The sequence below is a fragment of the Seriola lalandi genome, unplaced genomic scaffold, assembly GCF_002814215.2.
Source record: "Seriola lalandi dorsalis isolate HSWRI2012SDOR001 ecotype SW California unplaced genomic scaffold, Sedor1 jcf7180002054682, whole genome shotgun sequence".
NCBI lineage: Eukaryota > Metazoa > Chordata > Actinopteri > Carangiformes > Carangidae > Seriola > Seriola lalandi.
In genome coordinates this window covers 1510636-1538344 of record NW_019525235.1, presented here as the reverse complement: position 1 = coordinate 1538344, position 27709 = coordinate 1510636, and the positions used below count along the sequence as shown (strand labels likewise).

At 38.1% G+C, this 27709-nt stretch overlaps 3 protein-coding genes across 4 annotated transcripts in view; 1 reads left to right on the top strand and 2 right to left on the bottom strand.

Moving 5' to 3' along the window:
- Nucleotides 1-293: 293 nt before the first annotated feature.
- On the bottom strand, nucleotides 294-10561 carry usp3 (ubiquitin specific peptidase 3). The gene is made up of 15 exons (XM_023422652.2): nucleotides 10072-10561; nucleotides 9720-9780; nucleotides 8670-8807; nucleotides 8070-8153; nucleotides 7824-7905; nucleotides 7496-7575; nucleotides 6003-6116; nucleotides 5492-5605; nucleotides 5170-5319; nucleotides 4753-4859; nucleotides 4382-4462; nucleotides 4141-4259; nucleotides 3901-4014; nucleotides 2183-2250; nucleotides 294-1498 (listed from the first exon to the last, which is right to left on the bottom strand). The coding sequence occupies exons 1-15, from the start codon at nucleotides 10160-10162 to the stop codon at nucleotides 1030-1032; spliced, it is 1872 nt and encodes a 623-aa protein (XP_023278420.1). The 5' UTR covers nucleotides 10163-10561; the 3' UTR covers nucleotides 294-1029.
- Nucleotides 10562-13055: 2494 nt separating this feature from the next.
- On the bottom strand, nucleotides 13056-17570 carry LOC111666884 (kunitz-type serine protease inhibitor bitisilin-3). Of its 2 annotated transcripts, none has more exons than XM_087178293.1 (6): nucleotides 16649-17570; nucleotides 15287-15478; nucleotides 14381-14557; nucleotides 14157-14201; nucleotides 13854-13968; nucleotides 13056-13737 (listed from the first exon to the last, which is right to left on the bottom strand). In XM_087178293.1, exons 1-6 carry the CDS (start codon nucleotides 16713-16715, stop codon nucleotides 13650-13652), a joined length of 684 nt encoding a protein of 227 aa, XP_087034419.1. In that variant the 5' UTR covers nucleotides 16716-17570; the 3' UTR covers nucleotides 13056-13649. The 2 variants fall into 2 exon arrangements, with proteins under 2 accessions (XP_087034419.1, XP_023278159.1); XM_023422391.2 differs by having other exon boundaries at nucleotides 13854-13932; nucleotides 16649-16762.
- Nucleotides 17571-19881: 2311 nt separating this feature from the next.
- Nucleotides 19882-27709, top strand: part of ca12 (carbonic anhydrase 12) — a 9885-nt gene continuing 2057 nt past the window's right edge. Inside the window, exons 1-7 of the mRNA XM_087178320.1 lie at nucleotides 19882-20005; nucleotides 20404-20424; nucleotides 23180-23359; nucleotides 24440-24582; nucleotides 26851-26946; nucleotides 27025-27088; nucleotides 27416-27573. Coding sequence (XP_087034446.1) covers nucleotides 19942-20005; nucleotides 20404-20424; nucleotides 23180-23359; nucleotides 24440-24582; nucleotides 26851-26946; nucleotides 27025-27088; nucleotides 27416-27573 — 726 coding nt within the window. The 5' untranslated portion in view covers nucleotides 19882-19941. The remainder of the gene's footprint in view (nucleotides 20006-20403; nucleotides 20425-23179; nucleotides 23360-24439; nucleotides 24583-26850; nucleotides 26947-27024; nucleotides 27089-27415; nucleotides 27574-27709) is intronic.

Below are 27709 nucleotides of genomic sequence, written 5' to 3'. Positions count from 1 at the left end.
CTAACTGAACTACAAACTAACTGAAGCACAAATAAACTCAATCTTGATCTAAAATCTGACATTTTTCTTTATGGTTCTACATTAGCACCTAGTGGATAGAGAGAGAAGATTTTAGCTGCTTAAAAGAGTAATGGTAGAGATAAATAACCTTATCTGCCCGTTTAGTTGTCACTGCTACAGTTTGTCTGGTTGTGGCAATGGATTTTCTGGGTTATTAGTAAGGGAGTGGGGTTCAGAAAAAGGTGAATTTTTATTTTTCCCCCCCAAGGATAAAAAAAAGAGAACACCAAACATTTGAAAAAAGATTCTCCTTTTGTATTTTGTCATGTTCACTTTGCCTGATACATATTTTAAAAAGAGAATTTCATCGGGGCCCGTGTCTAAGCCCATTTCAGATCAACATAAAATGTTAAAAGATTCTCCAGCACCGATACAGACAAACAAAACAATTTGAGAATGATCATTTCTTTCACATTGGTTCTGGTCAAGAGGTTAAAACAACTTTCTACAGCCCTAATGAGCACTTGTCAGTCAATAAATGCATTGCATTCTAAATCCTAAAATCTCTCCTAATACCTGGAAAAGAGAACTATGAGGTTCTTAAGAGGTGGAAAATATAAAATTAGAAACTTTAAAAACAATAAAGACTCCAAATATTGTTACAATGACACACTGTCTTCACACAACGAATCTCATCAGTCTAGGATAAACATTGGACCAACTGAGGTTTTCCAAGGCTAAAGCTTTACTTCATTACTTTAAACGATCACCTTTGGAATCTATTAGGTTACGGAGAAGTCTACCTCAACTGAGGAATACAACATCAAGGAAATAAATGCAGAAAGTCATACTAAACAAAAATCAAGCAGCAAATTATACATGATGCTTTCATGCAGGTCATAAAAACAAAATAGTTGCACATATTAAACGTGAAAATTAACTATCATAATCAAGCACTGTGAGAGATGTGGCTGAGGTGAAGCCAAAATGGAGTGAGGAGCTGGTCTGAGACGGTGAAGTCTGAGACAATCATTGTGCAACTGTTTGTATAGCTTGGCTAGCTCCCTCTATTGCGGCCTTGTCTGAGGTATCCCTATCTGCTGTGGCCTCCACTGACGCTATGTCAGCTTCATCCATTGCAGCCATGTCTTTGCCCACATTTTCCAGGGTGGCACTATCTGGGGCTTTCTCGTCCATGGCTGACGTATCCATCAAAACGCTGTCTGTGGCTACTGTGTCTGCTGCAGCCATGTCCTGAGCAACTGCTTCTGAAGAAGCACCGTCCACGGCTGCCGTGTCCACAGCAGGTTTGTTTGTGGCTGTGCTGTTTGTGGCAGTCTGGTCTGAGGTCACCTGGACAGTCCTCTCCACATAGAAAAGGATGTAGGCCTTGGCTTTCCTCACTGTGTCCTCATTGGTCAGAGTTACTGTGCTGTCATTGAAGTGGTACCAGCCGCCCTTGTGGCTGCCATATGCTGTATAATGCCCTGATCCAACCCTGTGAACACAGACATATACATTATGTTCCGATCTGCGGCGTCTGACAAGACTTCATTTACTGCTGCTGAAGAGAGAGGGACGTGTTCAGCCTCGCAGCACGGCAGCAGTGCAACATCACCACTCAGAGGCCAAAGGTAGAAACAGCAGCGCTTCAATCAACAGTAGCTCTTGGCATATCTAAACGCATTTTCAAGGACTCTCAGCCTAATGCCTTTCAGCGTTTAGTGGCTTCATGAATTTTTAAACTGCAGCTGTCCACAAGGCTTTACAACTAAACTCGATCTGAATTGTTTTTACAGCAATGGAGTGAGTGACAGCCAACTGCGGTAGGCAGAACTGGTCAGCAGATGATAATGTATAGATTTACGGTTGAGTGTTGATTTTATTTTTTCCATGTGGGGACACAGCTGTTAATTTTGCTGCCATGGTCACAAATGCATCTGGTATCAAGATGCTGCAGCTTGTGGCTGTTTTAAGTGCTCATTAAAACAGCAAATTATAATTACACATATGACACTTGAATCCAGAAGCACTGAGTATCAATTATAACTATTCCCTTTGTATACTTAAAGTAAGATACTTCTTTGGTACCCACATTTTCACAATTATAACAGTTTTATACAGTTTAGGCATTGAAATAAATCATAAGATCGAACTTGAGAAATGCTAAACATCTACTCACCCAGAGCCATGATGCACTACGACAGCAACAAGGTCATACAGGCAACTCTCTGGTAATGCGTTCTCTGGCTGCAAACGTAAAAGAGCAAGATGAGAATGTCCTCTCTGGACTCAGTTCCACTCACACCATTGTGCCCCAAAGATTTACAACAGAGGGTAGAAGGATAGCTTAGCATCTGAATGTGCATTCAAGCCAAATGTCTAACTGTCATACTGGTAGACACATATAAACCTGACAAGTTTCACATGAAAATAGTGGTAGTCTCAAAAACCAAACATCCTGGGCGGTAACAGAGGCAGCGTAATAGAGGACTCACAGGTGTTTTTATACAAGGACAAGAGGCTTCACTGACTCAAAAACATTACAACTTAAAGGACCGTAGCAACAAAAAAGGAATAATTTGAAGGAAAATTCCCGTTTTTCCTTTGTTCCCACTGTGAAATCAGTCAGAAACAGAACTGCTTTACAATAGTGCCCCCTGGAGCAACTCAACATTCAGACACCTAAGAGGGTAAACACTTAGCTGGTCTTTGACACAGAGTGATCTAAGTACATTATATTTCAGGCATCTGCACAAATGTAGCGGTCACTGAGTACAGCCCTTCTGATTTCCTGAACACTAAACAGAGGCTCTTGACTCATCCTACATGGCAGGCTGGAGATCTGCCACCAATGCAGTTGCCACTAAGTGATGCTACTGCTAAACAATAAACACACTACATGTGGTACTGCAACAACACAGGCCTGCCCATTACTGTTAATAAGTCATTTAAAATCTAAATTTGGTACATTTTTAAAGATCCAATTCATTAGTGTGTACACAAATCTCCATCATTTTCCAGATGCAGCGCATCTCTGGTCAGGCAGAGGCCAAAAATTATCTCATGGCAAGACATATTTTTTTTCCTCCATCATCAGCTGACCGTGAAAAGGAAAATTTCAGTCTAAATTACTAGTTTAGCAAATGAGCTATTGTAATTTGTGCATATAAAACAGGCCTTCTGTAATATCTACATTTCAAATTGTCTATTCTTCATGCTGTCTGTGGCTGCTCAACTTACAATGCAGTCATTACACTCATATTTCGTGTTTTACCAGAGTCAGCTGTCTGGCATTTTGCTGATGATTTTTCCATAGTGTGATTCGTGGCTCCTTTTTAAGGTTACCAAACCTTACCCCTTCATTACAAAAGGTTTAAATTTGGCACAAGTACACTAGGTTCTTGTGGTATTTTGATGGTCTCTACAAGTACGGCTGAGGTAAAGCCAATAAAAATTTCCACAATGACCACTTCCAGAAACTTGTTTTTCTCTTCAAATCTTCCCTAAGATTGCACACAGACAAAAACAAGTATTTATGAAATTGTTTATTTGTGTTGTATACTAGTGTATAGGCACAGTCATTGTTTCTGGAGTCCACAGAACTGCAGCTGATTATCAGAGAACTGGGCTGAATGAGTAGGTGACCTCTGACCTGTTATGGTACTTACTTTGGCCATTGATACATGACTGTTGACTTTGTCCAACAAAGCTGCACCAGTTTCATTTTCATAAGTTTATTATTCCTTATTTTTTCATCATTTTCAGAAGATTTGTCATCAACTTGTAAAAACCCCTCGATTGCCAAAGAATGTCTGCTATTCTTTGAAATGCCTCGGCTGGGATATAACTTTTGAAAAAACTATATTGTGAAACTGCATGATCAGCATCTCAGCTCACCTCAAGTAAGTACCCCCTCATGTCCAGGCCTTTCAGTGGAAATTCCACATAGGTATCAACCTTGTTTCTCAAAAAGGCCGTCCAGTGGAACCTTTTCAGGTGCAGACACAAAACCTACAATTGGAAATAAAACCTCCAGTTACACCAGAGCACACCACTTTCCCCAGTACTTTACTTTCACAGAATAATCAGTCAAATTAGTAAGGAGTAATAAATTAAATGAGGATTTCCGTCTCCTACCTTTGGCAGCTTTTGGATCCAGAATTTCTTCGTGGACTTCTGTCGTTTTTTACACTTGTGGCAATAGTACAGCTCAGTTTCATCAAGTTCTTCTAGGTCAGTGAAGCTACGTAGGCAGTCTAAAACAAAACCAAGCAAATATAAAATGCTGTCATTAAACTCAGCAGTTCATAAATAGAAACTAATACTGCCAAAAAAAACATGTCTTATGAGTCATTGCCTTTAACAGTGGGAAACCTACCACGTAAGGTGCATGTTGGCCCTGGCTCCTGGTCCTTACTTCTCTTTTGTCTGAATTGGCTGGGAATGTCCAAAGACAGATCTATGAGTGAAAAGGAAAAGATATTAATTTTCTGATATCATACATCATCAGGCTGTATCGTGCTGTACTTATATACCCCAAAGTGACAGTGAGTCTACATTTTTTCATTCACTTTGTCATGTAGAGAAAAAATATACACATTTCACTTTGTGATAGGGAGCAACACTAATGGTGAGAGGTTTGCAGTAGAAATGGCTTTGCCAGGTCACAAAATGACTGAAAAGAAAAAAAATACTGTACTTTTCTTCAACTTTCTGTATGTGGTTTGTCACTAACAAAAATTGCCTTACCAAGAAATGGATCAAACTTCCGAGATTCTGTCCCACATATGAGGCAGTTGACTTCATTCTGAAGTATTCCACCAAAAATTGATGTGACAACACTGGCATTCCCATTTCTGTAAAGAATCAAAAGGCAAACATAAAGCAGTTCTAATCATTAATGAGTATAAATTAAAATCTTCTTGTGTTCAATCAATGTATAAGCTAAGGAATAATATACAATATGCCATCGTTAAATGGGTTATTGGATCAACAAAAAGAAAACAGACACTTTCATGAGCCAAGTCATGGATGGTGGATAGCATGACTATTACAGTGCTAAATGTGTACTTGGTCGATATAAATTCAGCTGGAAAACAGCACAAACACAAAAACACATATGTAAACTGGCAAAAACAAAATAATTGTAAGGTTAGATGGACCTACATGCAGCATTTGCCCTCTGCTGTGGAGAGTCTGACCCCATCCTGAGGTGAGACTTGTAGAGACGCCCCATTGCGACTGTACTGGAGCTCCCTGTGCAGGTGGTCCAGCAGGTAACGCATGAACTCATGGGCATCCTGCTGCTGATAGCCCCTGGACACACAAACACAGCTTTAAATTACACTACTGTAATAACTCTCAATATTTTGACTCTAACATGTTACACTTCAGCACAAAGACAGAAAACTGAACTGAAAAAGAAACTGTTAACTGCTCAGTATTAGGAGCTTAATTCTGAAAAATACTCTGTACAGTGTTGGCATACCTGAAACTTGGCATGATTTTCCATATGGCATAAAATAAGGAGTCTGGACTGAAGGCTGTCTGGCTCCCTTGCCACAGGGAACAAAGGGTTTTCCTGAACTCCTCCACCAAAGACCTGATCAACATAAAGCAAGCCTGTTACAACACTGCATGACATGACGCAACCAAACCCTAAAGCATATCTAATACTGTTCTAAGTTAAGAAAACTTATCAATGCAAAAGACTTACCAAAGCCTAACACATAAACACACGTCAAAAACTGCTATACTATATACAATGTTTTTTATTTTTCTTGTCATTCATTGTATTTGTTGTACTAATTGAATCTTTCTCTGCAGCAGCATTGAGATAATTACTGTTGTTAAGATCCTAATAAGAAAAGATTTCTGAGAGGGTTGTCTCCCATGATCACTCACAAACAACTATTTTGTCAATTTAATACTTGCTGAAATTAATTTCAGATCAATGCACTCAGCCCATAAATCCTCCCCCCTCCAGAAGAGGACCTTACACACTGTTGTCCCCTTGGCTGCGGGTGTGGTACATCCTTCTTCCTGCTGTCTTACCACTGCGTAAAGCTACTGCAGGCAGCTCCTTGAAATAACAGCTGAACTGCTCGATGTTGCTGTCAAAGAAAACACACATTTAGTGATTAGATACTTGACACCTGAGATTTGCAGAATTTGCAAAAAATGTAACAGGCAAGAACAACTATTATCAACTAAGTAAACTGCCCAAGATTTAGGTTAGTTATATATGCTTGCCTTAACTCTGCTGAATGATCATATGGATGTTTTTGCATTTTAATCGCAGATAAATCAAGTTGTTTATTTACTGCTGACCCTCCTCCAAACTATGTCAGTTTTCTTTTTTCTTTTTTTAGATTTAAAATGTTTTCCAAATGTCCAAGCAGCCATTAGTTACTATTAATTTGCTGGTACTTTTGGTTACAGAGCTAAAGTTGTAGATTCAAATAACAAACAACAACCTTTTTAAAATTAGCCAAGTTATGTCATTCTTGTTATGACTTCTGTTTCTGGATTTGATTTTCTTACAGCACAGCCATGCTTTTCAGCTGGCTAGTCAAATCTAAGCCATTGTAGCTTCCTACCAGCCCATAAACATAACATCCTGAAGCATATTCTCATCAGTGCACTTAAAACTGCTTTGCCACAACAGCTACATCTAACTAAGGATTTTAGAAATCCAGATTAAATCACATTCAACAGTTCTGTTCTACCATTCATCAACGTCTTATTTATGTGCCACTAGTTCCTGCATTTATATTCTATTTTTAATGCTATGTTAATGCCTTCTTATTTGTACAGTGAATTACAAGAAATTCTATACCATTCATGCACTCCCTTTTAATGATGTTATGTTGCTTTCTGCTCTACTGTGTTTATGTTTTATTTGTCATCATTTTTATTTATTTCTGTGTTTTAAAAAATAATGATAAATGAAAAATAAATAGATTTTTTTAAAAGTTGATGAAGCTTTTAAGTTGCATTTTTATATAAACTTGAAGGTTGCAGCCAAGGTAAGCACTGCGAATATAATATACATGTAACAAAGACAACTGTATATTCAGAGTGATGAATTAGCTTCTTGAAGCACATTTCAAGGTTCTGCAAATGGATTTTAACACCATATTGAAATTAATGGAAAGGAATGAGTGGCTGGAAAGTAGGATACCAGATTGTTTTTAATCTATGGCATGCTTTAGCAAATGGTCAGCAGTCATATCAGATGTACGTTACACAAAGAAAATGTGCAAACACACCAGTATAATCCTTTAGGGACCAGGCAAATTAGTTGGAAAATCTGGCCTTTAACTGTGTCTTGTTTCCAAGCAGCCCATGTAATCCCCCTGACTGTGCCCCAGACTGTATTAATAAAGGATGACTGGTTGTGGGGCCCCGGGTCTACAGGGGCTGAGCTACTGAACCATGCTGCAAACCCAGTTCACCACCCACATACCTCATCCTCAGTGCAGAGCCTTACCTGAGGGACTGCAGAATGGCATTCATGAAGCACGTGTTGCCCAAGTTCCGCAGGCCTGTAGCACCTAAGGCTACCCCATCCTGAAATGGAAGAGTGAGACACATTAATATGTAGATTTATTATACATACACACATATACATACACACATATATATATATTCATATTCAAATGTCTGAGGGACAAAAAACTGAAGATCTACACTAACATTTAAAGATATTGCAATAATAACTTTTTAAATTTTAATTTAAAATTTGCACAGAGGCTGAGTGGCTGCAACTTTGCTTCTTCTTACAAAAGAAAGCCATCATAATATTTTCAGGCACTTACATTGTCTTTTAACAATTTGCTGTCTGGAGCTGGGCTTTCTTGAAGTTTTCTTTTCCTCTGTCTGTCACCCATCAATGCTGAGCTGGAAGAGGGAAAAATATTTTATCTGGATACTGATCTTCTATTGACAGTGTTGTTAAACATGTGCTATGGGTATCCTCCTGACAAGCCAGGGTTTTTTTCTGAAAACTTAATGAAGATGAAGTAACACAATGACACAAAAAGACTTAATTCTTGAGTACTTACTTTTCTAAACTCTGAAGATGTTCCCTCACCTTCTGCACTTGTCCAGGTTTGGTGTCATTGACAACAAATTCATCACATCTGTAACTATAAAATCCACATTAGACAAGATATATACATACTTAACATGAATACATATACAAATAACAATAAACCTAAACATAACATTTTGAAACAATCAAAATCTTGCATAACAAACACAGTAGTAATAAATATATCTGCGTCGCGCTTCACTGTGTTAGCACTGAACCACAGTGTAGGACTGATACATAGGTGTATATGTGGCATGAGTGATTTTCATTAAATACCTCATATAGTTTATAAAATTTGAATAACTGTTTTGTTTGGCATCAACATGCAATTATTTGTGTCATGTAGCCAGAAGAATGTTGGATCACTTGCAAAGTAACTGATCAAGCCTCAATACATTACTGAAGATTGTTAAAAAAAAAAAAAAGAAGAAGAAAAAAAGGCATTTGGTTCCCATTACCATGGAATAACAATCCATTGACTCTTAAACATTTTAATGACTGTACTTTTACAGGGCCCCATGGTGAGTCACAGATTGTAGACATAGATAGGTTTGTCATGAAGGACACTCACCAAAATACGCTGTAGTTGCTGCAGTCCATGCAGACAGAGTGATGGGATTTCTCTTTCTCCTGTTTCTCACCCTTCCTTTGACTAATGCCAAGGACTTGACTGTCTTCAAAGTGCTTCTTTGCATGTCCATTGACATATCTAGATAAAAATAGATTATTTTAGAACACAACTATCAACGTGTATTGGCCTGATTTATGCTCAAAATGCTCTCCAGAACAACTATGCTGCCTCTCAACTACCAGACTATAACTGTTAATACCTATTGTGCATTACCATTACATTCAAGTAACAGAGCTATGCATCTATTTGACTAAAAGAAAAAACCTTTGCAATCTTTGGAAAACCCAGAAAACAACACATCCTGATGTTTTGAGTCTTTCCAGAATCTTCAAAACTCATCTAACCATTTAGATAAAAACATAATCTGTCTGCTGCATAATAAAATAGATATTTCACCTACATTCCAGCTATCACCTGTTACATTTATAAATGTTTGTTTTACATTATTCAAGATTTATATACACAATGTGTTACAATATTCTTATGATGTACAAAACCAAGCAAAGAAATGTGTCATTTTTGTCTACTGTCTTAGAAAATAAAGTTCCAACTTGCGAAACCTTTATGTATTGTATCTAACAGTTGTATGTGTTGTAAAAGACAAAACCCTCTAGGTTTGTGAAAGTCCATCAAGGAGAAAAATTAACACTTAGCTGTGTCTCAAGAATAAAATTATAATTCACCCGAGGCAACAAATGGGGTTAACCAGGCCTATCCTAATACAATTGCAGCTCTGTGAGAATATTTAAGACAAATACTAAACATATTTTTTTAACCTCTGGTTTCGAGGGCTGTATTTAAACACGGCAATCTCAGTGACCACTGTCTGATTTCTGTAAACTACGAACCTTAATTTACATCTTGCAGCGCTTATGTGCATGAATAATTGATTTACTGGTTCAAAATGGTCACCAAAAGCAAAAGGACTATGTTTGCCACTCTTGAATGCAGCTTTAGTTGCCAACAAAACAACAGCAGACACCAACTTACCTTCCACAATGGACCAACTGACAGGTAAGGCAAATCCATGGACTTTTATTGGACCTGCAAACTGGAGATGAAAAAAGAGTCTTATTTGTGAAATCAACAGTTTAATGAGACAATACTATTGTGATTTGTCTTTCAATAGGCCATTCTTTCATGTTTGACAAGGAGATACACTATCTTGTGAATTTTAATTTGCCCTTGTGATAGCTGGTGTGCGTACTTGTAGCTACAGTGTCTATTGTAGCTGCAACACATGTGGCAGTGTCAGTACCCTGACCAGAGGCTAGGATCCCAAACAGTATATGAACAGATGTAATTTATTTTAACATTAAAGGGTGACAAACATTTCCCTTACCGTTGCAACACCAGGAGGACGGAGTGCCGTTAGGGAACCTGGATGAATCGACAGCGCAGCACACGTTTGAGTTCAGATGAGGGCACTCCATCAGCTTACAAGTGAATAAGTCAGCTAACGTTATCCAACACTACAACACCAGCGACACCGGGAACAAGGCAGCTAACAATAGGTAGCCAATTAACCTAAACTAGCTAGCTAACGTTAGCTGGCCAACTACTTCTGTTCGCGGACGCACGTTTTCCTGTCTTTGCTAACGCTAATACGTTTGGTAGCCACTAGATTTCCTGCATAATTTCAGAGTACAGCAGTTAACAGAAAAAAATGGTAATGCTGTTTTCACCCTGACATATTGTAAAATAAAACGGTAACGTTATCTTTGGTGTAAAAAGTACTAGATGACTGCTGGCGTTTGTCACAAACAAATGGAAATAACTTGAGGAAGTGACGTAGCGTCTGCCGGCTCGGCCGTTTGCCAAACAGAAAACAAAGATGAAAAAAAATCTGTGGTAGCCTTGAACTACTTCCTGCTTCGGTTACACCCTCCAGGTCGCTTAGAAATACTGCAGGTGCTTCATATTTGGGTCGCCATTGTTTTCTGTCAGATTTATACGCACTGGCATTTGGAGGCTCTGCTATTTAACCAAATTCAGCCATATTGTGAGGTTTGTTTGTTTGGCAGTCGCACGCATGCGTAGTTTTGTTGATGGCACGTTCAACAAAATGAATAGTGAGTGAATCATCTGTAACGTGATTTAAAACATGTTTAAACTTTGAAAGAGTTTTACCATGAATATAAATCGCAATTATATCCGTGTTTTGTGCGTAGGCACGCTTACTTTATATGACATAGCACAACACTTTTCACTAGTGCAAGGTAAGTACAGTCACTCATGTGTCAGAAATAAATCTATCAAATAAAGTGACCAAAATTACATTTTCTATTAAAAACTTAACAATGTATCAACTTTAAAGTGTTTGGAAACTGACAGTTTGCAGTTGACCGAACCACCTAATGCTAACAACACAGTTTTTTTTTATAATTATAAAACTTAATTTTCTTCATATATGATGAATGATAACATTTCTGATCAGAGTTGACAAAATGTCACCCTTACACCTTAAAATAATGATTTAATATATTTAATTAATACATAAAATATCACTGTGATCAACACCATCTTCTTACACATGGCATCTCAACTTAAGGGTAAGAAAGTCAGCTTTTAATTTACTGAAAGGTGAACATGTGGCAGGGCACAAAACCACAGGCATTTTTTAAAATGCAAACACTGTCTGAGAACAAATTTAGCAATAAAACACAAAGATAATCAAAATGTTTAAATTTGCAAATTTCGCCACTGTGAGACTGAAAAGAGATTATTTTATCTTATTTTTTAGTGAATATTTACACCACCTATATAAATAATAAAAAAATTGGAACCCCACAAGCACAACACCCACAAATGCATTCCAATGATTATTCCAAAATATCATGAATATGCCAAATACAAAGCATGCACATTAACTTTTATTGATACTACAGCCATACACCTTGAATGAATGTGAGTAAAATGTTAAAGTTAGAGACCTTACAATCTAAAACGTAAGATTCGCAAATGCTGAGCAGGAAGTCGTACACTCAAAAAAAATGCTGTGTTGTTGCAGATTGTTGGGTTAATTATGCTAGTTCATAATTCTGGGTTGTTTGGGGTATTATGAATACACACTGTTAGGTTGCTCATGCTGGGTTAAAGCGGATTTAAGGGATTCTTTCGCAGCTGACCAGCTGGTTGGGTTACTTTGAATGAGCAGCTCTCGTTCATTAATTTTCTCACTTGGCCATCGTCAAACTGTCTAGATCCATCTTGCTTTCAGACATTTGCATGACACATGGTGGGCAGAATTTCTGGTGCATTAATATTAAAGATCCCATATTGTATAAGATGAGACTTCCATGTCTTTTTTGATTATAAAGCAGGTCTAGGTGATGCTGTATCATTACTGTATCAAAGCGCTCAGTCCACAGAGAAATGCACACAGCCCGTAAGTTTGGCCTCCAATAATCTAATGTCAAGTGAATATGAAAAAGTGACAGTAGCATTAGCTGCTAATTCTGGCCCTCAAATTCAATATTGATGTGAAATGGAACAGTGACAATTACTTTACCTGCCAGCATCTAATTATCACCAGGGATGTTCATCATGTGCTGTGTATTAATGAATAGGAGCTTCCAAACAATGTCATGTATTTACTAAAACACTATGCCTGTAAGATCTGTGTTTTTGATACTTACACTTCATAATTTAAATGTCAGTTATATTGCAACATTGAGTGATGTGTAATTAACAGGTGGGCGCCAACATGAAATGAGTATTTACAAAATGCATCTGTTCCCACACATTTTGTGCCTTGGGGGTGAGAGGACGACGTGCCAGGCCTTCACCATTATTTCAGCTCACGTCATCGAAACAGACTCGTTGGTTCAAGGCTTTCTTCTGGGAGCCTCTCTAGCATGTGGTGTTTTGTATATATGTACATTTGTATTATATATGCATAATAACACATTTTGGCTTTTGTAAATTGTAAGATGTCATCAAATTCACATTAACAGTGGCCTCTTTTTGTATAGTGTGTTTGCATGATTATTGGAAATTATTGAATACACAACATTAATGTTTGTTATATAATATATGAATGCTGTTATAATAATAATAATTGTATCAGTAGTAGTAGTAGTAGAAGTAGTAGCAGCAGCAGCAGCCCAGCATCATAGTTAATTTCACTCATAGGGTTGGGTAAAATGAAACACTGAAATTCTCACACAGCTAAAAACACAACAGATAACAGTGCACATGATGAGCATGAGTGTCTGAAGTTGAAATGATGTAGTTCTGCTCCTCAGCTCGAATGTATGTCTTAAACAGAAATAGAACAAGAAATAGAAGTTTTCCGGCATGAATGATGGATGTGTTTGACGGATGTCTTTTTTACAATTAATTTTTATTAATAATTAATATACTGATTAGGTTTCAATTAACTGTTTGGTGTATAAAATCAGAAATTCATAAGGATTCACAATTTCCTTGATCCTAAATTGCTTGTTTCGTCCAACCAACAATGCAAAACTAAATATGTTAACTTTGCTAGCACATAAGAGAAAGAAAAGCAGGAAATTCTAACAAGCTGAAACAAAGGGAATGGCTGTAATTTTCTTCTTGAAAAATTAGTTGCTGATTAATCAGTTCAATCGATGGATTAATTGGCAAATTGTTTGAGTTCTGTTTTCTTTTTGATTACACTGACTAAACAGATTTATTTAGGATTACTGAATAAAAACATAGGATAAAGCTCCCAGCCAAAAATACAACTTAAGAGACATCACTTTGCACATGTCGTTGAGGTGAACCAAAATACAAAACTGAACAAAACTGTTATTGCTACTACATATGTCATTAAAAAAATCTTAATTGGACTTAAATGTAATAATCAGTTGATATGTTTGGCTTCAAGACTAGTACAATTATAATGTTAAATCACTCTGGTAAAAACTCCACATGTCGAGGTGACATGATCATCTATGCCATTTCAATTCCGTGCCCCTGAAGAGGTGACTCAGACTTGTGCTCTTTACTTTTTCCTTGTGCCTTCTTTGAGACCTTTTTCCTAAAGAAATACAATAAATGGAAAAGGAGAGTGGTCATTAACTGTAAGTTATGTTATTGCTTTATAGTTGTAGTCATTCTTTATGTAATACTTAAGACAAAGAAAAATTGTCTTACTTTGACTGAACGGTCAAGACGATCACAGTTATTAAGATAGAGGCAACAATGGCAGCAAGCAAAACTCCACAGATGATCGCTGTTGAAGAGGACAACATTGTGATGATGGGGACATCTGTAATTAGATTAGATTCTAAAAACAAACTAACCAGAAAACAATATTTTACAGTTGTAACCAGTAAGTGAGTTTGGACTAAAGCAAACCCAAAAGAAGAAATAATTTATAGTATATTGTAAATGAAGACTGCAGCATGTGATGGCTTTAAGCAAAATTTACACTGAATTCATTGTGTGTCCACTCACCAATAGGAGTGTCTGGCTCGTCCTCTTCCGGTTCATCACGGTCATCTTCAAGGCAATTAACATGTTAAAAAACATGATAAAATGTGTCACCTTTTTGATAGTATCACTATGATCATTAGTGTTAAACTATGCATTGACATATTGATATATTCACATCGATATTGTATAACATATAACATATAATTATCAGCAACTGTGTACATAAAAGAGAGATTTGCCCTCACCGTGGATGCCAGCACATGTGGCATTGCAGCTGTTATAGTCGAAAAATCTGTTTCCATTTCCGATGCAGCCAGACCAAATGAACCGCTTGCATTTGTTATGAACAGAATCGTAATAATACCTCATGTACTGACCACTACATTCACCTATGGCCTTTTTGAAGTGGCAAGCTTCAGATTCTGTGAAGAGAAATCATTATCCTCATTAGAAGTATAATCATAGCAGTGGCTGCAGTTTATAATGTAATAATAATAATAATAATAATGATAATATAAAAAACACGAATGCGATTGATTGATTTTAGTATTAGATGATTAAACCTTTATTAAGCAGGCTGTAAAAGCCTCGGATGTATTCATTCACACTTGTCTGTCAAAAGTAGTCCTGCTCTCTCACCACTTGGAGGCGTATCGCTTATACTCAATTTGACTTGTCTTTCCTAGAGCCTCTGAAGAAATACAGTAATTCTTTGAGAAAAAATTATGAAACAGTAAAACTTATGCATTACTTTGGTTCATTAAATTGACACACAAAATAGCATAGCCACTTATAATATGTAGGCTTTGCAGTAATGATTAACATGCTCTTCAAGCACAGGGATCCCTGCCTAAAATCTGGTTGAGACATATGACTGAAGAAGGCCTCTCTCCCTTTCTTTCTCTCAGTTCTGATGGAGGGCTTCCTTCCTTTCATGATCCTTTGCGTCATAAACCTCAACCTTATTTGCAAGTTCATGGTCCAAAGTCCTCAAACAGCCAAGAAGGACATGTTCTTTTAGTATGGGTTCATCTTCTTTTCAGCAGATTTTGAAGTTACATTTTGCACATTTAAAACTGAGGATAAGTAATTAAACAAAATGAATGATTGCATTAGACTTCTGTATCTATAAATGCATAAAATCATCTTACCAACCATGGGGTAGATACTCTCTGCACGAGTGGAACAGTTCCTTATGCACTGTCTTTCATTTACAAAACGGTTGGCATTTCCTCCTTCGCCTTTGTATATGAAAGGATCGCACTGGTCTTTGACGGGATCATAATACACAAAAAACAGGAAGGACGTGCCTTCACCTGCATCAGAGGGCAACTTACAGAATTCTGTTGGATGATAAAAAATAAACTGCAAGTTAGAAAAGTTTTATTAGCACAGAGTTTATGGTGATGTTTTGGTTTTCAAGCAATGAATACACAGGATTTAGGTGAGAAGTTCTGTTGGCTTGGTGAGAAATCCATTGCACAGTTACTGTATGATACTGTATATGCTTCAGTAGAAATCATTGAGATACTACTGATCACTAATGTTTAACTAACCTCATCACCAGAGACCCACTCCCTGTTTTTATGACAGCAATAAAAAATGTCATTCTTCCTCCCACCCTTCACACATTTCACTAAAGGGAAGTGGTTTCAAATGGTTCTTTTTACCCCAAATACACTGGATTTTAACTAACTAACTAACTGACAACTCCTGTCTGGATGCTCAAAATTTGGACCTTCCCAATAATTTACACAGCTGTGAGACAAGACGAAGTTGCAGGTTGACATAGTCTCATCTCATCATGTTCAGTTGGCTCAGACAGAAATAATCTCAGTGTTTAAAAGTTTGGAATTATAGAGGAAGGAATTGTCCAGTCAGCTTAGTGCAATCATTAGAAGTGTGTAAATAACATTTCCAGGAGAGTAAATGGAGCTTTCCTTTTTTTGGTCACAGCTAAAGACAATCATTGTTGGCTTCAGTTGCAAGTTACAACATGAATGTAAAGTCAGTAAAAAAGTAAAATACAATTATATTCTGCGGAGAGATGCAATCTAGACTTGTATAATGAACCAAAACAATTTTTTCTATCACGTCTAAATATGCAGGCATCACTGATACTGTGTATAATTAAGCCTAGTTTATTCAGTCCCATGTTGGTCCCAACGGTACAGGAAAACTGAAAGATCAAACCGCCAATATAACCGCCATGTTGCTCTGAAAGGGCTGAAGGTGAAGTTTTATCTCCCTGATTCAGTTTCAGTGAAACTAAAACATTGCATATAAGTGAAAAACATGAATCAATAATAGACAAAATATGTAAACCACAATTTTTTGCAGTTATGTTTTAAATAACGCAATCAATAAATAAAGCAATTTCAAAAAGGGAGCAATACATAAGGCTAAATACGAGCCTACCTGCTGATAGCCTGGCCAGATTTGAAAAGTAGCCTAAACCTTTTGGTTATGGTTTTAAAAGAAGAGTATTTTAAGAAGAAAGTAGTTTGATATACCTGGAACCGCTGAATGGCTGATGTGGATTGCAGCAAAAACCATTCCCCAAAACAACAGGTGCTTCATCTTGCTGCTTGTCGTTGTGCTGTCTTTCCTGGAGTGAGTGAAGGTTGTAAACTACAGCGGGAGTGGGTTGTCATTACTGACCTTTGGACAGTCATTTCCCTAATGGTGTCACCTTCAATCGAAACTAATGTTAATGTTATGGGGCCCAGGGATGCGAGACCCTGATAACAAATATGTAACCTGTATAAAACAGGTAAAGCAGAGGAATGAGGACACAGGTCGTCTCGTTTCCTTTCCAGATTGCCTCCCAGTAAGATTTATTTAACATCATGTATCATAACAGTCACATAAGCACAATGCATATCCCTTTTACCTCATCTCAGTTTTACGTAGTTCAATTTCACATTCCCCCAATTCAGCCTTTATCTCACTTAAATCAGTACTTCAGTCTCAATAACATACATTTTCTCTCATCTTCTCTATCCTAATCAACACATATCTAAATTTATCCCAATAAACAATTTCTGTAAATACATTACATTGTCTTTATCCATTTCACTGTACAAACTGGTTCAAAACACAATTTTTGTGTAGTTTTACAGTGTATAAAACACCTTCAAATACCATAAACTACCCATCTTGCTTCTGTGAAAGAGCGCTGAAATGTGTATCCAGACAAAGTGCTTGTGTTATCCTCCTGAACTTACATTTACCTAAAACAGCTTATAAACAGAACACATCAAATTCGTAACCTTACATATTTAAACTTTAACAAATGTACATATTTATAGTTATAATGGAACTACAGTCGCGCTCGGCCCAAAATTGCGTTTGCGCGGGAAAGCGTCCCCACTCTCAGATGTAATCCAAACACAAATAACTCGTCCAAACAGATTAAAAACTTTACACAAACACTAACGCTAATAATTTGGGTCAATATAACATAATATTGCACGATGCATTAACCGTTTACTGACCTGTATAAAACAGGTAAAGCAGAGGAATGAGGACATATGTCGTTTCGTTTCGTTTCTAGATTGCCTCTGTGGAAACAGCAGCAGGTGCGTTCCATAACCGTTCCCCGGGGCAACTCATAGGAACACGAACGTTCTGCCCCCCGTTACCCATATAAACGGAGCACCTCAAGACCATATATGACTTCTGATTGAAAATAATACTCATTAAAGGAATCTTACCACCTAAATGTGGTCACCCTATTTTAGGTGTGCCACATTAACAACAGACATCATCCTTTTATACTCTTACTGTAAGTTAAGTTGCAACTTCTTATATTGTGACATAACCAGATATAACAAGTATGTACAGCGCCTAATATGAAATAGTGTATCATAATATTTCATTTGTTGAGTGTTATGTTTGAAACCTCTCCATATTTGTGTAGGTAGACTGAGGGACAGGTCAGTATAAAGAAGAACAGTTACACTAGCGTATTTTTGTCATTTTATGGAGCATGTTGAGAGTTTATGCATCAAAACTGAGATAACCGTAAGCAAAAATGACTGCAAATGAAACCTAACCTTTTGCAAAGGGCAGGACTATGGGGCACTTTTAGTGAGTTCAAATCCCCTTGTCATAGAGTTACCTCAGGGAGCTACTCTATCTTCTTATTTTGTCACTTTGGATGAAACACTCATCAGTTTCCAATTGTCACGGTGTAAGACTTTGATCTGTAATGTGTGATCACCGTCATCGTAAGCCAAGGTATAAGAAAAAATGCTTTCATAAAATTTGTTTTTAGTATGATAGATGATAGGTCACAAAATCTGGAAAAAAAATAATTTAGGGTGAGCACAGAACAATTGGCTATTTATGCATGGGGTATACATGTAAGGCATTATTTTTTATTAATTGTCATTTATTTTCCCCCATATCTATGTAACTTGAGCTGTTACCAGTCACCACCCTGTTTGTGATCAAGCCCCCAAAAATAAAAAGCTTACTGTTCATCAACCCTTTTGATTACAGTCATAACCCTGGTCTCTTTTGAAAGACAACTTTCATTTTATAATCGAAAAGTCAGAAGGAGTCCCTGAACAAAAGATGCAGAGACACAAACATGGTAGAAATGTAAGTGTTTTGTGTGGGGGTTTTGGATATAATGAGGCTCCATAAGGCCTGAAGTAGGCTAGTACGGGAAATACTTTGAGGCCATAGCCACAAGTCTGAACCAATTCTGTCGACAGCTGTTGCAGTGATATCCAGATGCTAAAATGTTGTGTACAGTTAGAGTTTTCAAACAACCTATAATTTGTCATGGTTACATGAACATTGATTCTGGTGTTGTGTCAAAGTCTGTTTCCCGGTCAATATGTGTGATATGTGTTTCCCCTTACCTTAACTCTAACCTAACCCCACCTTATACCTCACCCAACCAGTTGTTTTCAGTGATGCTTAACATGACCCCAACGTTCCCCTTGACCAAAGCAGTTATTATCTCTCCTATGCTTAACCATAATGGGAAACATAATTTGTGGGAGGTAAACCCCATTTAAAGGGGCAGTAGACTTTGACACAAGACTTGTTCAAAACACATCTGAAGTAGCACTACCAAGGCCAAAATGTCCCATGGGTGGAATGGTGAATTTCAAAATTTTCATGTTCACTGACTTCAGTGCATGGCTGTGTAGTGGGCAGAAAACACCAAACAACTAGAGACAATTGGGGGGAAACAACTTTCCACCTTACAGAAAGGTGGGAGAAAGGGAAGGAAAACATTTAATAAATAGGTATGTTTTGCAAGGTGCATTGCCTGTAGAGTCACTGGGTGCACAGTGTCTTATTGAATTTCGGTTGCTTTTACTAAAAATGGTGACCCCATAGTGTTTCGACAGGATCACACGTTTTGATAGTGACAGCACAAACAGGTAGTAGGTATGGAGCCTTCACACTTCACCTGCCAGTATCTGGTCAACCCATCAGTCTTTTGACGTCACAGAATTTGAAGGCTCGCACATTTCTGCGTAACACCGGCGCACGTGCATGCTGCTCAGCTGTTCCTTTCATCCGTCGGCAGTTTTCGAGCCTGAACCCTAAATGAGTGACTTCGCTTGGATGCGGTCGCCTCTGTTGAGCTGTCACTCTCCGGTGACCAGATGACTCTGGAGGCTGGTTTTGTTGTTGCTCTGACGTCAGTGCGAGCTACAATGAAGCTGACAACATGAGTATAAAAGCTCGTTTGAAGGCTCGCGCTCTGGTGCTCCAAGCTCTTGCTCTGCCACCGGGTTAACGTCAGGCTGCCGCACGAGCGTGGGCTGAGGAGACCAAGATGCACTTTCCGAGCTTCACATCCGCCGTTTTACTACAGCTGGCTTTCTGCGCTGTACTGCATGGTAAGGTCGTTCATGAATGCATAAAGTAGCCTGTTAAAAAACTTTTCATGCACTTTTAGATTTGTGTTAAGTAGACAGAAGAAGAAGAAAATGGTTTAAAGCAAGCTATTTGGGCTGTCTAGCACTATAGGTCTTGAGCAGAAGGGATGCTTCATGGCAGGTGTCTCCATCCACCTGCACATGCTCTTTCTGAGGCATGAGGGTGACATGAAAAGTGACCATTTTTCTCTGAGACTAAAACTTTGAATGTTTGTTCCAGATGTATTGCTTTCAATTAATTTTATTTTATGGATAAAATTGTAAAATATTGCATTGCATCCTGTTGCATATGTGCACTTGCATGTCTGATTATTATATTTTTAATATGCAGTGGGACCATTTTTTTCCGTCTGTTTCAGGTGCGAAATGGACATACAGTGGTAAGTCTGATCATTTTTTCATAAGAGACAAATATGGATAGAAATGTGCACCTTTGGTGCATTTGCAATCCCACTCCATGTGCACTTGTATGCCTTGGTCACTCACAGTGCTATTCTACCCTTAAACCAGCGTTAACTAATTGAGTGTTAGAATTCAATTGGCTGCAATTCTCTGATAGGCAATAACTGAGTCAGAGAAGATGTTGTTATGCCCCACACAGCAGTGCTTTGAGCTGGCAATACAAAATAATAAAACAGAAGTGATAACACCGTCAAATGCATTGCTCTCTGATCAAAAGGAAAAAAACCCTCTGTGGCCTCTCTCTGACCCCCAAACAAACCTAGTGCTGACCACCCTCCTGTCACCTCATGTAATTGTAGAGTTCATTACAGACTAGTCACAACAGTTCGTAAGTGGCTGACTGCCTTTTCCTCATGCCTTAAGCTCTATATGCAGGGTTTTTCTTGAACCATGACTCTCTCTTACATAAACTGCGCTCAGAGCATGACCTCTTGTCATTGTGTCATTGCTACTCAAAAGTCTGTGGCATTCAGGGACTGAATGTTAAAACCAAGACAGGTGCAGCAAATCAACTTAATATCATTATTCTTCCAATTTTTTTTGACTAATAATTTTGACTACTACAGTCATTGGGGACAAACTTAGTGTCCTCTTTTTAAAATAACTTTATAGCGTGCAAATTCTCTTACACAGACACATCAGGGATGAATAAAAAAAGAGTTATTTTCTCTGCACAGTAATTTATGGTCAAATGGTTATAGTTAGAGGAAACTATACTTGCTTAATTCAGACCTCTGACACAGCCTGATCCACTCTGTTTTTATTATAGCGGTGGCTTGGCCTTAATGGGTGCCCTTTGTAGATACACAGTTGTTCATCTCCTACCTGTGCACATTTAGAAAATAGGAACAACACCTTAACAAACAATGGGAAATTGGAAAAATGTCTAATTTATCAGTGACAGTACAAAGTACAGTACTGTGCTGGTCAAAGCCATGTAAACATAAACACTTGGATCCTTCCAAAAATGCTGAGAATACAAGAATAAATACAACAATCATATCATCACAAACCTTAATGATAACACATTAAATTAATTACAAATTAAATTGGAAATGTATGTGATGACTACTGAGGAGAATAATTGATGTAGTAATACATATGTGAGTATACATGTATATACTGTATATATAAAACTTCTGGCCTCCTCATAAGTGCAGTGTAGTGGATTTCATCCTCACTTACAGTCAAACACTGCAGAGGCCGTATAGTAGTAGTAGTCAGTAGTCTGCAGGGCTGGTAGCACTTTCTGTTGACGGGGGCACAGCTGAGTCATACGATTTATCTCCACCTCAACACTCCACCCTCTGGCAAAGGACAAACAGTGAACCTTAACGTGGAAGTAGAAAAAAGTGAAGTTGTTGATGACTGTTGTAGTTTTGTCAACCTGCTCTACCATTGATTTTATCTTCAGTGGTTTACTTTGCAGAAAACCTAGTATAAATCTTCTCATTTAACATTGCCTTTACGTAGAAAAGGCCCCATATTTAAGAAATTACCCAGTCATGTATGTTCTACCAAGGACTGCCAAGGGGCCACTGAAGGCCATTATTAAAGGGCAGGCTGGGTCTAATTAAAACTTTCTTTCTTATTATAGGGAGTGTTTGCCTCGATTGAACTATGACTTTTCCTTCAAACAAGTATTCAGTGATTTCACAGCTTCACTTGATGCCTTTTGGCATGTCTTGTACAATCAATCCACTGGGAACTGACAATGGGGTTGGGGGCAGGCTTCATGCTGCATCATTCATATTTAACCACGGTCTGCTGGCATATGGTGAATGGTGGGTTTTAGATTAATTCTGGACAGATAATGAATTAGTTGTAAATGTGCAGAAGGGATGAGAGCACTGGTACACTCAGGGTCTTTCATGCCTTTTTCTACTTCACTACAGTTATGTTATTTCAGATTTGATAGGATCCATTCATTGCAAACTATTATCCTCACTGTATACTAAGCATCATGTTTGAAAAGCTCAGTATGGATGATTGCACTTCAGTCAACACACTGAATGAAAACATTAGAAATGAAGAGCTGCTTGATTTTCTTGTCAATCAATTTAGTATCACCATTTTCTTCTCTACTGAAGTATTTCAAAGCCCTTTTGCCTCATCGCCTTCACACTGAGAGACATCCTCACGCAGCTGAGGTCACTGAGTAAACTGCATGACTTGATTTGCAAATGTGGCCATTTTCACTGTCCTGTGCTTTATAGAAACCTCTCATTTGGAGAGAGACAGTGTTCTCACTGGCTCTCCCCGCAAACAACAGCCTGGTTCTCACTCTCACTGCTTTAGAAAGGGCCAAGAGCGGAGCCACGGGCCTCTCCCATGCCGCCTTGGACATAGATAATAATACTTCACTTTGATTGCAGATAAAATGTTTGGTAAGCCAGGACAAGCCCTGATCCTCTTTGCAGCCATCCCCTATTCAGTTTCACTCTGAGGCACGTACATTTGCTCATTTGCCCTTTAGAATAGAACAGTTTAACATTTGTTGAGGACATGCAACGTCTCCCAAGAACAGATGAAACGAAACACACTTTTTGGATGACTTAGACTATATGAAATACCACTGTGCAGTATATTAAAATTGTGAAAATTTTGCTATATCATGTTGAAATCAAAGGTGTTTTATGATTATGATTATGATCTACATTGATGTTGTTGCAGGGCCAGAGGGAGAGCACCACTGGTCTAAGAATTATCCATATTGTGGTGGAACTTTCCAGTCTCCAATAGACATCAAGTCAGAGCTGCTGAGGTTCGACCCGACTTTGCGTCCGATTGAGATTCAGAACTACAACCTGTCACCCAATGAGCAGCTCACTCTTGGGAATAATGGACATTCTGGTGAGTGTAAATCATCAGTGTTGTCCACAAAACATGTTATTATGTACAATACTTTAAATATAACTTTAACCACATTTTATCTCAGGTAACAAAACTGTGTATCAAACGAAGCAAATATTTAAGAACGGTATGTTTTGTTTGGCTCGGGATCTACGTTCTTTAAATCAAAGTGATGCACTAGTCAACGTATTCATTAGAGATGGCCCCACATAAACTTGGAGGAGTCTGTTCTTGCCGTAGAGGTCATCCCTAACGAAAATGATAGGAGTATCTTCTTTCTACCTCTGCCACAGCAATTTTCCATAATCACTCTCTTATTATCTTAACTGTCCTTTTACCCAAAGAAAGGGCTCCATGTTTAGTCTGGGAAAATATGAGCTTGGATTAGTCATCTGCTCTGCAACTACTGGGTCTGATGCATCTTAACAAAAGAGCCACGCTTCAGTTTAATGTTTGATATCTATTTATAACATGGTCATAAATTTAATCTTGAAATACAGCAATTAGAACATAGATAAGAATGCCACTGTGCCGCAGAAAAAGAAAGAAACTATTTCAGTCAGAGAAAAGTAAACTAAAACGTCTGTTGCACAACTGGTTAGATTACTTACATGTTAATTTAAGTGCAATGTAGAAATTGCTATATATGAGGGATTTCAGTGTCAGCCAGTGTATAGCATAACGTACATGTAATGTCTGCCCTGTGTTAGTGATTGTTATGATATCTGTTTACGTAAACTGCTTATGTATGCATACCTGATGGGCCCCAACGCCACATCAGTGGCATCATCAGCATGACGTGTGTCTGAAATAAGCTGACAAACGTTTTCCACTTGTAAACATTCATCATACGCTGACGAACATGTGGAAAGCGCCCTGCGTCACGCCACCATACAGTGACTTAAACATAGCTGCATCGATTTTGCAAAAGTACTTTGACGGCACAGAGCGCGCCACGCTGACTTCCTTGGTGTAGATAAAGGTGAAGTTGATGTTTCTCGATATCCTCATGTCAACTGAAGCAACCCCCCTATCCTGCTCTTTTATGTGTGTTGGGAATCCACTTCTTTTGACCCACAGTGCAAATCTCCCTGCCCTCTAAGATGCACATCTCCAGCCTGCCTCATCATTACACTGCAGCTCAGCTTCATTTCCACTGGGGCTCCTCCAACAGGGCTGCCGGCTCTGAGCACACGGTGAACAGTAAGCAGTATGCAGCAGAGGTAAACAAAACATACATCACTACCTAATACTTCCCTCTACTGATGTAAAAGACAGAGGTGGAAATGAACTAAATACATTTACTCTAGTGCTGCACCTAAGTGCAGTTTCAAGGTATTAGTACTTTCTTTAATAATTCCTTTATTTTGCACCTTTATACATTTTGTACCTTTTATTCCACTACATTTATCAGCCACTTGTAGTTAACATAGTTAATACATGTACTTTGCAGATGAAAATTTACATGTAAAGCAGTTTATACATTGTCATGCATTGTTAGTGAATACACTATCCAACAAAGCATAAAGTTATTAATAAACAACTCCACAAACAAACAGCTCCACCTTGATAGTTGATGCATAGTATTACTAATCTATAATATATATATATATAAAACACTCTGAATGGTGCCATTTTGCGAGAGTACATTGTGTTGATAATAACATAGCTCAGTCCACTCATCCACTCATAGATCTCTCACTTATTTGCAGCGTCAGACAACAACATGTCCGACCACCAGACAAATGATTTAATACTTCATGACTTAAACGTGTGACATTTGACTGGCGGAGAAATCAGAGCCACTGACGTACTTCAAGACTTGCAGACACTGCTTAAGCTTAAGGAACTCTCCAAAGTTCTGCGTCTGCATATTACTGTTCCAGTTACTCAACACTGTGACAGGCATCCAGTTTTATATCTACTCATTAGACAGTGTCAGAGAATGCTTATAGTGCCTCTTCCATTCCACCGTAACGAACAATTGAATGCTTATGTAAACCTATTCTAATTAAAGACACTTAGAAGTTTTGAACAATAAACAAGCTGTAGGTCTTTAAAATCTCTACTACTGAGATTATAAAGCGTTAAGCTCAAAGTTGTTGTTGTTGTTGTTGTTGTTGTTTTTATAACTCATCCCTTTACCAAGCAAATTAGCATGTTTTGTCACTTGGTTGCTCACATTAAAAGGAAAAGACATCATCTCAGTCAGCCTCAGACAGCGTGCCTTATTTTTGAAGGGTTTAAAGGGATTAGAGTGCCAGACTATTATATGCTTTGGTTTTCAACCACCTCTGGTAAGGAGTGGCTGTCTGTGTTGTATAATGTGTCAAGCCCTGTAAGCAGTTTTCACACACTAGTTTGCTTTTTTTACATCGGTGCTTAAAGTAAAGCAGAAGATTTGACTGTAACATCTGAAAGCATCTAAGAGTCTGTTTTATGATATAAACAAAAATAGGAGTCTTTTTTATATAATTTGGTATCGTTTGAATTACAGTGGGTAGAGGCTGTAATGGTTACAACCTGTGTGCTTTTATGTGACCATGTCCCAGCTGCGGCAGAGCCACATATAAGGTGCTGTGGTTTGACCTGAGTTTCTGAGTGGACACATCGGGAGCATGCATCTTTTCAAGTCTCTCCAGACTACAGAACCACAGCTCCTTGATGACATGTTGTTATTGAGGGATGGAATGATGGGAAATTGAACTTTTCCCAAAAATAGTGCAAATGTCTACCTTAATTCCCAAGACGGAACAAAGACTGTAAATACAATTTCGCATTTAATTTCATATTTGACTGGAATGACCTACACGCCTCTGTGTTGCACTGAATAAGCAAAACTGTCACCAAAACAACTGACAGTCTGGTATTTATGTATGTACTGTAATAGGCCACCCAGTGAAATAATAAATATCCAGTGTTTCTCGTTTCCTTTTGTCATAGACTTTTCACTAATATTACATCCCCTGAATACCGCACGCTATTTCTAATCCAATGAACACTTACGGTGCATGGATGCCATGGTATAAGTAGTGACAACAGTTAGCTGCAAATTTGTTTTTATAAAAAGATCATTTAAAAGAAATCTAAACAGGCCAGATGGTATAAAGGTGTAATCTTTTATCACTCCTGCATGATCCCTGAATCTACACTGCGTGGGGTTCAAATGACAAAAGCGTATACAGAATTAAAAAAATTAGAAAAATACATTAAAGATTTTTTCCCATTATCCATGCAGTCCTGTTGATAGATGAATTTGTAGCTCTGTTCAGATGTCATTTTATTTCTCCTTTTTTGCTTCACATTATATTTTCTACAGAGAAGTTACAGATATATAGTAACATACAACTCAGACTGAGGGACCTCATTTAATAACATATTGGACATATAAAGGAACAAATTATATTTTTCAGCTATCTAACTTTTGACAAATCTTATATTGTTTTGTTTGTTCCACTGGGTCTTGACTTATTTCTCTTTTTTCTTCACAGATGCATGTGGTACACTTCAATTCAGATAAGTACCCCAATATGTCCATGGCCGTAGACAAATCTGATGGCCTGGCAGTGCTGGGTGTCCTGATTGAGGTGAGATACCGCTGACTCTGTCGCACCGACCTGTGAGTATCTGTGGAGCAGAACCATCTAACTATGTTTCCTGCACAGGTTGGTGAGTTCAGTCCTGCCTTTGAACAGTTTCTAAAGTTCATCAATGGGATCAAATACAGAGGTAAGTCTAAAGTGCTTGTTTTCCTTTTTGCAGTTTAGACATAATGAATAATAAATATAAGTCATGAGCATGGGTAGTTCACAATATGAAGCGCAGTGTTCAGGCTTTGTTTGTGACATCTCATCCACCTAAAAAGATTGAAAACTCACTGCAAGGGCTACTGTCAGCTTTTGACACATGTACAGAGAGCTTTGGTTCCTCTCTTTCTGGGGTGAGAATCTCTATGCTCTTCATCACCTCATCCATGTGGCTATTATTGTATTTTATTCTGACATAAACTGTTGTTAAACAGTCACAAGATACTTTTGTTATTTATTTAACCTGCAGATCAGAGAGTGCAGGTGCCCGGCTTCAACATCAGAGCGCTGCTGCCTGCACGTTTGGATGAGTACTATCGCTACGACGGGTCCCTGACAACTCCTCCGTGCTATCCAAGTGTACTGTGGACAGTGTTCAGGAATCATGTGACAATATCTCGCAAACAGGTGCTTCATCAGTTAGAATTATTTTTTTTAAGCAGATTTGATATTAGGATAAATAAGCCACTCAGAAACGAATGCTAATTCTGTTTTTCAGACAGCCTAATATAGTAGGTCCCTCATATTTAAACTTAACTGGTGT

Bases quoted from the DNA above. Each gene is read 5' to 3' on its own strand.
- usp3 (XM_023422652.2), bottom strand. From the start codon at position 10,162: ATGGAGTGCCCTCATCTGAACTCAAACGTGTGCTGCGCTGTCGATTCA. The intron at 7,576-7,823 runs GTAAGTGCCTGA...CTTCCATTTCAG, and splicing joins GCAAATTGTTAAAAGACAAT to GATGGGGTAGCCTTAGGTGC. The intron at 5,606-6,002 runs GTAAGGTCCTCT...TATGTTGATCAG, and splicing joins AGCCAAGGGGACAACAGTGT to GTCTTTGGTGGAGGAGTTCA.
- LOC111666884 (XM_087178293.1), bottom strand. From the start codon at position 16,715: ATGAAGCACCTGTTGTTTTGGGGAATGGTTTTTGCTGCAATCCACATC. The intron at 14,558-15,286 runs GTAAGATGATTT...TTCTCTTCACAG, and splicing joins GAGTATCTACCCCATGGTTG to AATCTGAAGCTTGCCACTTC. The intron at 14,202-14,380 runs GTGAGGGCAAAT...ATTGCCTTGAAG, and splicing joins CACATGTGCTGGCATCCACG to ATGACCGTGATGAACCGGAA.